Below are 12,328 nucleotides of genomic sequence, written 5' to 3'. Positions count from 1 at the left end.
AACGACTTTAATTGAATTTATATTATACATCAGTGACGTTGTATTGAACATATATCATTTTAAAACAAATTCGAATAACGGTTTTTTATAAATCAATCAAAACTGAACAAAATAATTGTCACCTAAAATAATTTACGAACAAAAAATGATTTGACCTTCTAGATAATTTTATGCAAAGAAGAAAAACGTTCTCTAGTATAATCTTGATAAAAATCGAATTGACAATTTTTTACAAAAAATAAAAACCTAAACAAAAAACAAAAACTTACAAAAACTTGGTAACAATTGATTTTCGGCTTAAATATCTTTTTAAAAATTAAAGATATCGACTTCAAACTAATTTCATCTCATAAAAAATATTGTTTTTAATATTCAGTAAAATTTTGAGCAAAATCAAATCGACTGTTTTCTTCTTCGTTTCCGGCTGCCAGTAACAGCACTTTAAAACCTCCTGGAGCATAGGGCGGCAACCTTCCATCTCACTCAGCAGGGACCACGTCTCCAAGGTTTAGGACCGAGCTTCCTTCATGACAGATGATCTCCATGTTTCTCTCTCCCGCTTTCTACATTGAGGATTCCATTGAAAGCACTGCTTTGTTATGTTGTCGTCGGGCTTCCTCAATGTATGGCCAATCCAGCACCACTTTCTCTGCGCGATGTCAACATCCACTTTTGTTTGCCCAGTCCTGAGCGTTGGACTTAAACAACTTTAACTTGGTACGGAGCGCTATTTTCCTATATTTCCACACTTTATAAAGCATTCCGAATGCAATACGGGCTTTATTTATTCTATTGGTGACAACCAGGTCCGTTCCACCATCGAGTGCCAAATAGCTTCCCAGATAGTTGAACTGGGTGACCTCTTTTAATGCTATTTGTTGTTGTTACTGGTTTAGACTGGTGTGCATTAACTTAGTCTTACTGGCATTAATCCTTAAGCCAGTCACCTCCCCATTTTGTTGAAGAAATGGCACATTTGGCTTGGGTCGCCATTTCTGTTTGCCATTAAGCATATGTCGTCAGCATAGTCCAAATGTCTCTCGTGCTCACCCATCGTAGCAGTCATAACATCATAAAGAATAATTCGCAAGGTGTTAATGTGGTCGACACATAATCGACCACTGCGAAATCCCGCTTGATGCCTCTTGAGCGTAGACTCGATCTTAGATTGTATCCTCTCGAGAATGATGGTTGCCATTAACTTTGGAAGTACAGACAGAATGGTGATTCCACGCCAGTTATTGCAGTTCTTAAGATCACCTTTTTTGGTAGCTTGACGATTACCCCGTCCTTCCATTCCCTGGGAAAGATTTCGTTTTCCCAAACAGACAAGTCGGGGTCTGCTTTAAGGAATTCGGCAGGTATGGTATCGCGGTTCTTATTTCCGTGCATGTTGTGGGGTCAATATTAATGCTTCTGGTAGATCTACGTATGTATGTCCGGCAGTTGATGATTTGCATTAGCGTTTGCATTTGCATTCTGCTCATCGTTCAGCAATGTACAGAAGTTTTCCTTTCATCTCCGAAATTGATCTTCCAATGACACTAAAAGACTACCGTTCGTGTCACGAACAAGATGGTTGACAAGTTTTTGTTGTCCTACAAGATCTTTAGTGATTTTGTACAGCATCCTCGCGTTTTGTACAGCATCCTAATTGGTTCTCAGGCTAGGTTGCATTGGGATCGCCATTTCTACCATTTCTGCCTTGGGCTATTAACAAATCCTTATCTCTAGATTGCCTTAGTACCGTTTCAGATCCAGCTTCAATAAAAACTCTTTTTACCGTGCCCCACAACGCCTCAATGGAAACATTTGTGTTAACCCCTTATTTGACGCTTTGTCGTTAAAAGTGTTTGCAAAATCACGACAAGTATTTGCGTCACTAAAAGCGATTGTATTAAATTTTTGTCTAGTTGCCGTGTCTTTACGCCTCCGGATAGCAGCTGTTCGCAGTCGAACTGTCGCTAATAGCAGATGATGATCGCTTCCTGCATGTGCACATCTTTCGATACTCACATCGCGAGTGATTGTTGTATTATAAAATGGTCGATTTGATTTTCTGTTCGACCATCAGGGGACACCCAGGTAACTTTGTGGCGGGTCTTGTGGGAAAAGGGTTCCACCTACTAGCAGCTGACTGGCATTACAAAAGTCGACAAGCATATCACCATTGTCATTTCGTTGACGTATGCCGTGTCTACCCATTACTAGCTCAAGGCCTTTTTTATCCAAGCCAACTTTAGCATTGAGGTCCTCCATAATGATATTTATGTTACCCTTTGGAACTCTGCTGTAGACCGAGTTCAGTTGAGCGAAGAATGAGCTTTTGTTTTCTTCTGCTGCATCATACGTCGGAGCGTAACACTGGATGGTGGTGAGTTTACGAATTCTGGACTTGAACCTTGCTGTCCTTATCCTGGTTCCCAGGTCATTAAGCTTTTTTTAACCTTATTATTCAGCATTATGCCAACACTATTTAGTCTTTGACCGCTACCTGTCTCATCCTCCCCAGAATACAGCATCCATGTCAGCTTTGTTGCTGATCTGTGCTCTCCTTTCCCCTCCATTTCGTTTCACTCAGCCCAAGAATACTCAAGTTGTGTAATCGACTGTTTAAAAACCTAAAAAAACATTTTTAAAAGTTGGTAAAAAATTATATTCGAAAATATTGTTTTCGACATTCAGTCAAATTTTAATAAAAATCCGACAGTCAAAATGATTTCATTTATACCCGTGGTGTGATGGTTAGTGCATCTGTGCCATCTAAAGTTTTTTCACGCACGATTTCTGCCTCTTGCGAGAAATTGACAAACCCCCCAAGAGTATTTCTTATTATAAAAATTGCATTCTTAAATTCGACTTAAAACTGTAGGTCTCCTCTACAACATTACTCGCGCACAGGAATGGTTAAGAGTTGTAAGTAACTAGGCCCTAGTTCCCAACGGACTGATGCGCCACCTAATTTATTTATTTATTTTATCATCTCCGGTTAAACAAAAAACCGATGTTTTGAAATGACTGGTTTATATACCCCAGACTAAATTTAGTCGTACTATTTAATGAGTCTTTCCTTAGATGTACGACGGCAATGTGCGATGCTTTACCACACTCGGTATTTATCTGCAATATTTAGTTTTGAATATTCCTTTTCTAAAAAATGTCAGTTTTGCGATAATCCATTTTGAAGGCTTTATTAAACAAACTTGTTCCATTGAATTGATCCGCTAAAGTCCATCATTTAAACACACAAACTTTATCATCATATTTTATACTATGAATTTTTGGGAAAACTATCACCAATCTCAAAAGAGAAATAAATACCCTTTCAAAAAAAACTTTGATATGGGAGGTTTTTGATATTTGAAAAAATCGATTATATAAATATCGCCTTAAAATTACTTTTAAGTCTTTTAAATATTCATCTTATCAAACGAACATTCAAAAGCCACTATATAATATTCATTAAAAAAAGAAAAGCTCCAATCAAATGACACTCAGTGTGGTGTTAAGATTTAACCTTTTAAGACCTCCTTACTTATACTCGAAAATACTAACTACTTGTACTTTAAAGGAACTTATCTTACCAAAATTTCCAGTTTTAAGAGCAGATATCACGATGAACTTCTATTTTGCAACTATTATTACTTTGCAACTTCGTTATAATTCCAATCCAAATCTTACAAAAATACACCCAACAATAGGTCTACTTAAAAAGTTTCACCAGTCTTTGCATATGGACAACCTTTATCTACATACATGCAGCAATTTCGGACTTAAATAATTTGTACGCACCTGGTGGTGCTACTAGTGCCTGATGACTATGAGGTGGAAAAATCAAAACATAGATGTACAGTGATGGCCAAGTAAATTGAACCTCGCTCGTCTCGAAACTATCCAAAGAAAGAGAGATCCAAGAGAAACATTTATGTTTTGTTTTATTTTTCTCTTGATGATTTTTAAACTTTTTTTCGCTCTACCACACCGTCTTCAGACTTTATGTTGTGTCTTACAAAAGAATAACAAATGAAAAAGAAAATCCATCCACCTGTGTGCACAGGCACACTCTGAGCTCTAAAGTATCTCAAACTCAAATTGAAAGCAATTCATTCACAGACGTCGAACGAAACGAACGTTTAAGTTGAAGTTGAAATTGAGTCGTGTAACAAGCGCGTAGATTTACTTTGGATCGCAACCATAAAAAGTGCTGTGTTTGTTTATATTAAAATAAATAGAATGTAGCTCCCTCGCGGATGCTTAAAATAAAGGTGCATTTTAAAAAATATGTAATTTTCTAGAATTGCAAAAGAAAACTTAATTTCTTAATTTTAACGTATACGCCTCAGTGTCCTTTCTATGAAGTCATTCTTTTTCGTTCTTATTTCTTTTACTCAACACATTTTTTTAATTTAATTAACAACGTAAATTCAATTAAAATTTCAACATGTTTCTATTCGAAGTGTGATAACATTAGAAATTCTTTAAAAATCTATAGTTTTGTGTTGTAAAAATCCTTGTGACTAAATAAACTTGGAGCAACAAACCGGCAAAGTATTTTTTTGTGTTGATGCTATGCGCGTGTATCTTTGCGTTTAGAATATCGTATCTTTTTGTGTGAGAAAACAATTAAAATTCAATGTGCAAAAATGTGCACGAAAAATCAAATCAATATCCTAATGGAAAAATTAAATACGGTAAGGCCTTTTGAAAGTACATATTTAATTTAATTTATGTTTAATTCATAGTTTTTTTTAAGTATATTAAATATATTTTAAACATTGACTAAGAATTACTTCATTAAAAGTTTTTTAAGTACTCTCTGGATTTATCACCATGCATATTGATTTATGATTTTTGAAAGTTTTTATTTGTTCGAAAAACCAGAGATATTTGAAAGTAGACTTTTCAAGATACGTGTAGTTTAAATTTTGTTCACTTTCATACAAATCTAAAAGACAAGTCAAAGAAAAGGACCCAATAAAAATTAAACAAATCAAACAAAAACAAAATATAGCTATACGAGCACCCATGTGAAGGACAACTGAAGGATTACGCAATAATTTCCTTAGTTTAAGCTTAAGGACAGTCATTTGTTATCCTAACTAGGCCTGGGACCAATAATTTATCATGTCAAAATCTTTTTTTTTTTAATCAAAAGTTTGTTCTGTTTATTTTCTTAGGTTCCAATAGAAATAAGACGATTTGTCATTTGCTCCACTTCAAGACTTCTGTACTAAGTTTACGAGCTCAAACATCAAATGATTTAATAACAATTATTTAATTGCGACCACTCTCACTGACCATAAAAATATACTTGCAAATCTAATGTTTCCACCAACTTATCTGCATCTGCAAGGAAAATTAAATTGCAGTTTTGCTTTCTATGAAAGTTTTATTAGGGCATTCAAATTACAATAAAATGACTTGATTGATAATCATAGCTTCAGCGACGCTTTAAGCTATTATATAATTTTAAATAATGACTTGTACGTTTGACAATAAACAAAAAATTGAATTTTGTAAGTGTCTTGTTGGAAGAAAAAATATATACATACTCGTATGTTAATTTTTAATTACTTTACTATTAAACAGAAATATTTTTTTTCTTACGTTGTGCTTCATGAAAAGATAAGTCTCATTTGCAAATTATAATAAAGTTATACTTAATTGTGTTTATTTCATTTATTAGGAACTATTCAGAAATTAGAATTCGACATTTTACGGGATAAATATCAATGAAATTTTAAATATTTGTTCGCTTCCGTAAATTTGTATTTTAAAAAAATATGAAACAAATTAGGAAGTTCTGTGAGACTTATATGAATTCAAACGTGTGAGGTTTGCTTCTGAATTTTGTGTAAGATGTCGGGGATTATACGTGCATAATTTTTTGTTAAAAAATAAAATATTCAAGCTGTTCTCAGTAACCCCCTTTTATTACTAATATGAATATTAAATTTCCCACTAAACTCAAAACCATTTTAAAAACATTCAGAAACGAAAGTGAAACATGAACAGATTTGTATTTTTAAAAGGATCACAAAAACTCATTATATATCACTTTTCAATAAAAATTAGGTATATTTTTTTTGCAGTAACTTCGTTGCCGTAAAAAGTTTTCACCAGAAGTATGAATCATTTTTATTAATAAGAAACAAAAAGTATTTGAAAACAGTTCATATGTATTATTTCTTAACAGCCTTAATAGTCTACATAGAGCCGGAAGCATTTTTCAAAGCCCTGATAACTTTTTTCCTATATATCAGACCACTTTTCCTGATTAGAATGTGACCATCTAAAGGGATGCATCTTTAATTTTAACGGAATAAATGAATACAAAAATCGCATTACATCATTAAATTAATGTCTTAGCTTTTAATGTCTTCATTTTCGTCTATACAGAAATGTTCAATGGTTTCTGAGGCCGGAGATCGATCCGTTAATCCATTTCAGTTTTACAATGCTATCATCGATCCGTCGAAATGTTCAAAACATTGAGGAATGGGAGTTGGATAAACTCTGATGCTATAAAAAGTATTCCTTACCATTTTTATGTCTCGTATTTTTTCCACATGCAACTTTCTTTGTGACCCTGTATTCTGACGTAAAATTTTGTTTTGAAATCTCTTGGGATCGACTTTGCACTCATTTAAAAATGTGTCGCGTTTCTTTTCTCCCAACATCTTGAAATTGGGCCAAACGCTTTCTGTAGACTGAGATGCACTTTGTAACCGAAAAAGAATTACTGACATTTTCTAATTCTGTGGTGAATTTCTTCAAGTCTTCAATAAATGTTTTATTCTGTCCACTTTTTAGATCTCGAGGCAACCTAAATGTCTTTAACACTTATTTTTGTAATAAGAAGATAGTTTTCTGATTTTTGAAGTGTCATTATTTTGGTTATACATGTATCACAGGAAAGAAGTTAACAGGACTTTAAGTTGAAAAATGCATTTGAAAAATTATTAAAATGTGACAGACAAGCAGAAGGCTGCATCCAAAACGCCTTAGACATACATTTTTGTAATCAGGGGAAGTTTTCTAATATTTAAGTGTACCATTCTCATGGCTATATGTTGTTATGAAACCATTTTTTAGAGTTTAAGGTTGAAGAGTGTGTTTGAGAATGCTAGAATGCGCGTGACAAGCAGAAGGCTGAAATTAACACATCTTGGACACAATTTTTTATAATCAGGTGGTTTGTTCATATTTTCGTATTTCATTCGGTTAACATTTTGACCTCAAAATCACTCTACTCCCAAAATTTGCTGCCGGTTCTTAGACTCTATTAATTTTATTTGAAAGTCGTTTTTTGTTGTAATTAATTGTTTACTTATAATATTCTGTAAGTTGAGTTTAAAAATATGTTTAGTATGTAGTTTATAAGAGCGTATTAATATAAGTTTTACATTTCAATTTCGTAAAAAAATACAAACTATTTTCAAGATACCGAATTTGGAAAAAAATGTTTAATATTTTTTTTTTTTAATTTAAAAAAATTCAAAACATTTTTGATCATCAAATCTTATCGAGGTAGAATAAGAGCAGTCGCAGAAATCGCCTGAGAAAACTTAAACAAAAAATAACGGTTCTATGAGAGGAAAAATTCTGAAGCAATAAAATCATAAGTTTTTTAACTTCCCATAACAGTTTCTTTTTACAAAAAATAAAAACTTAAATGAAAATTTAACAAAAGTTCGTAAGAATTGATTTTCGACCCAAATATCTTTTCAAAAATTGTGATTATGGCTTCAAACTTATTTTATCTTATCAGAAATATTGTTTTCAACATTCGATAAAATTTTGAAAAAAAATCCAATTTAAAGTTTCTTTTTACAAAAAATTAATAATTTAAAAGAAAATTTATCAAAAGTTCATAAAAATTGATTTTCGACTGAAATATCTTTTCAAAATTTAAGATTATGGCTTGCAACTAATTTTAATTTATAAGAAATATTGTTTCCAACATTGAGAAATTGAGAATTGAGAAAAATCAAATTGACAGTTTTCTAACAAAAAATAAAAACCTAAACAAAAAAATTAATAAAATTAGAAAAGAATTGATTTTCGACTCAAATATATTTTCAAAACTTTGAGATATTGGCTTTAAACGACTTTTATTTTTTTTTAAATATTGTTGTTGACATTCAGTAAAAATCGAAAAATCGAATTGACAGTTTTTTGTACAAAAAATAAAAACTAAAAAAAACACTACTAAAATTTGGTAAACATTTACTTTCGACTCAAATAGCTTTTCGAAAATTGAAAATATTGTCTAAAAAGTTTTTTATTTCACGAAAATATTGTTTTCGATATTCAGTAGTTTTTTTTTATAAAAATCCAACTGTCCGTTTTATCATACAAAAATAAAACCTACAAAAAATAGTACACAAATTTGGTCAACATTAATGTTCATTTCTTAATATTTTTCAAATAAATTTGATTCATCCAATTTGTAAAAATTTAAGAAATTCTACTAAAATTGGAAAAATTTGTTTTCGACTAAAAATCTATTTAAAAAAACTAGATTTTCAAACTAAACTATTTCTTTATATACAAAATATTGTTGATAATTTTTAAATTTTTAAAAATAATTCAACTGACAATTTTTTTAACCCAACACGAAAACCTACAAACTTTTAAGCAAGACAAATCGACAGACAGGTTGGGAAGTTATCAGTGTGGGTCGCATCGCAGCCAGACAGACAGATGGATGGACCCACTTTTTTCGACTTCATAACGTCATGTTTGTTTAAAATGTCGGGCTCGAAATTTTATACAATTGCATTATGTACTTGCCAATATAATTCCTATATGTCGAGAGTTAAAACTTAATTTTGTCAAGCAGTGAATTGAGTTTTACTCATCATTTCTTGAGTAAATTTTTTATCACGACTTTATAAGCGATTAATTTATCAAGTGTCTTATTTTCAAGCGGATATACACAATATTTTTTTTGATGGCTAAGTCAAAAGTTATTCATTTCACTTGCTGCCTGTTTTCACCATTAATCGATCGGATCTTCCAATTATTATTCTAACTAACAACAATTTCTAAGTGCTTTGAATTTTAATTCATCTATTGACAATTGTACAAAATATGATAAAGACATTGACCTTGTTTTTTTTTTTAAATTTGATGTCCCTCCATTCAATGGTTCATTTCACTTTTCAGAACTTTGTCTTGTTATTATTTACCGTCTAGGAAACTAGGTGACAAGTCTTCAATATCAATCAGCGCCAGCGATGGCGATGGTGATGGAGGTAAAATTTTTAAATACGTTAGAAAGTGGTGGAAGAGCTTAAAGACGTGATTCGGATTGACAATCGATCGTCTGTTTTCAAATTTTCTTTTTCTCATTATTTTGTTTTCTTTTTCATTATTTTTCGATCTTAAGCATTTTTTGTTGTTGTTTCTACCTTATTTTGCATTGGGAGAGAAAACCCTGATGTAGGTCATGGCGCGAAGTTATGCATTGAATAATAAATTGCAACCTATCGATTTTTTTTTTTTTTACTTTTTACCCTAACCATAAGTCAACTTATATAAGTAGGTTGAGGGAAAATTTTTGCATTGTGACCCTGAACAAGATATCACCTATAATGCCATCGAAAACAAAAACAATTAATTTTTGAATGCAATCCGTCAACTAAATCTTCACACTTCATAGCCCAAGAATATTATAATCGAGTTAAAGCGATCATGGATTTTATTTTGTTATTGTTATTAGGCTCAAAAGATTGAATGAATTTAATGCTAATGAGCGAGCACCGCTATAGAGCTGCCTACATAAACGTCAAGCCATGACTTCCAGAATAAAGATAAACTGGTTGGATTTTGTTCTGAAAGAGACTAGTTTTCATCATGGCTATATACGTAATAAGTCTTGAAGTTTTAAAGCCGGTTGCTCAGTAGGTAAACATGATGCGAAATTCAAGAGTTGTTGGTTTAAGTTGTTATGTTATGACGATAAAAGTTGCTTTGGAGCAATTTAAAGTTGTGAAGAATGAACGAAGTAGTAGTTACAGTGGGGTGATTTATGTCTAAATTATACAAAACAAAAATTGTATGAAATAATTATTGATTACAAAAATCCTGTGTTATAATACTTCACTTCTCCAACTTTTTTTTTGAAGAAGCAGAAACAAGTATGGTCTATAAATTGTTATCGTTTGTTAATTTTAATAGTCGAAACGAATATAAAGGCAACTTTATAACGAACCGAAGTGTTGTCGGCATAAGTCTATTGAACGTCTTTCGAACTTTCAAGAGACCCAACCCTTCCTCCGCTATACCACCGTTACGACCCACAGCTTATAGGATCAACAGGCCGATCCGGGCAGCAGGAGAGGGAGGGTGTTCAGATTACTTTAGACATGGCATGCTAGCTTTGCACGTCCTAGCTCGTCGTATGGGCGGGGTTCTTGCCTAAGTAAAGCTGAATGAGTGTTAAGATTATTCATGCCAGAAGCTAATATGGAATTGGGTTAAAAAAAATAAGCCCCTTTTTGAGACTTGTAGACGGAACTTTCTATCATTACTAATTTTGGATGGAGTTTGCTCTCTGAGGAGGATTTCCCACCCACATTCGTATATGTGTAGGAATACGCCCTTGGCTGTCTTGTTCTCGATTCTAAAGACAGCCCCTAATTTCGTTTCCCACAACTTGTATACAAATTGCTAAGCAATCCTAAGATTTTGAATCTCTTTCCAAAAATAGAGGCAGCTAACTTTACAAATTGACGATAAAGACTGATAAATGTGTATCTTCATTTTAACATCTTCTACTCTGTATACACCATACAGATACTCTCTGAAGTTGTCATTTCATAATGTTTACAAAAATCTAGTAAAAAGTGGTACGGACTGATAGCATTATACTTCATTTTCAGAAAATATGTATATAGATACACTCATTTCAGGTTTCGCCACCCAAACGATAACCAAAAAAATGGAAATGATTCTTTTGATTTCGAAAAACGAACCAATCAGTTCTAAATTCTGGAGTTGTAATCGTATTATTGTACGATATAGAGATTCGTTCTTTAGCCGTACTATGCGAATGTGGAATGCATTGCCACACTTTGTATTTCCTAGTTTTTGCAATATTCAGGAATTTAAAACCAATGTGCACCGAAATCTCCTTTTAAACCCTCTCTCCTCTTTTTAGTGCTCACACTGTGCCTCTGCACAATAAGGGTAGTAATATCCCCTTGAGTGTGTGCAATAAGCACAAAAAATTGTACAAAAACTTGATGCCAATTTATCACATAATTAATGAGAAATTACGAGAGAAGAAATAGAACACCACGGGATTGAATTTTTAAGAGAACTCAATAAGGTTGTTATTAAGTATGGAACTTTCTACAGTTTGAGGAAAGTATCAGAAAATAAGGCAAAATACCCCAGTGTATCTCGTTTATCAACATATTTTTTACTTTTTAAGAGCAGATGCGCTGTTATAACAATAAAATATAAGCACAACTGCAATGCCATCAAATCAAGCAAGCAACCAAGTAATCATTTGAACTTCAAGTAAATCTGTTTTGACATTTGGTTGAGTCTTGAATTCTTTTTTTTTTTTTTAAAGAAGAAGAAGGTTTTAAGGCTAAACGTTCGTTATATAATATTATACAATAACGGATATTTTGCAAATGTCAGCAAAAGAGGTAAACTTCAATTGTGTGGTCTACTTGTTTGAATAACATACTTACGAGCAATAAAGTCAACGCACCTGATTTAGACATAATATAGGAATTTCTTATTTAAAAAAGATTGTTTACTTGCCAAATTAAATAAAACAGGTGTTTTTATAGCGGTTATAAACCTTTATGTGCAAAATTATGTTGAATGTCAAACTTTGGTTTACCGGATTCTTTTGCGTAACGAAGGCAATTTCTTGAGGTTGAGATTGTCATATACGAAAATATAGAACGAGTGAGTTCAGTGAACTTACAATTTTCAGATATTTTGTGGAGCTCGGCCTTTTTCTTTAAAAAGCTAATAACTTTTAAACAACAGCTTAACAGCTTTAACTTGTTTATATTAGCCTGTTACAGTTGCATGAGCTGCCGAACGCGCGCCGCCGCCAACTAAGTAGTTGGTTTTTCATTTAGTTTTTGTTGTATTTCTCTTAAATTCCATCGGGCGGGACTGGAAATTGAAAACCTCTCAAAATAGCCTTATGCCTTATATTCATGTGCTGTCCACGTTTCTCTTTTTATTAAACTTCATTTCCTCTAGACAAAATTTTGCTTCTGAATTGCCATTGTTAGTTCGAAAGAAGCTTTGGGTGACATGCGCTGATTTAATTGCTAAGATCGGACTCAAT

General features: G+C 32.5%; 1 protein-coding gene across 2 annotated transcripts in view; it reads left to right on the top strand.

The window, feature by feature from the left end:
* LOC129948052 (disheveled-associated activator of morphogenesis 1) overlaps positions 1-12,328 on the top strand; it is an 89,131-nt gene that overhangs the window by 11,974 nt on the left and 64,829 nt on the right. The window contains exon 1 of one of the 2 annotated variants that reach the window (XM_056058866.1): positions 4,113-4,691. The exons of the other annotated variant lie outside the window; for it this stretch is intronic. Coding sequence (XP_055914841.1) covers positions 4,644-4,691 — 48 coding nt within the window. The 5' untranslated portion in view covers positions 4,113-4,643. Of the gene's footprint in view, positions 1-4,112; positions 4,692-12,328 lie in introns of those variants that run through there. 2 annotated transcript variants of the gene reach the window in all.

The sequence above is a fragment of the Eupeodes corollae genome, chromosome 2 (genome assembly GCF_945859685.1).
Source record: "Eupeodes corollae chromosome 2, idEupCoro1.1, whole genome shotgun sequence".
In the NCBI taxonomy this organism is placed as follows: domain Eukaryota; kingdom Metazoa; phylum Arthropoda; class Insecta; order Diptera; family Syrphidae; genus Eupeodes; species Eupeodes corollae.
The sequence above is the reverse complement of the archived record's forward strand: the minus strand, read 5'-3'. Positions and strand labels throughout refer to the sequence as shown.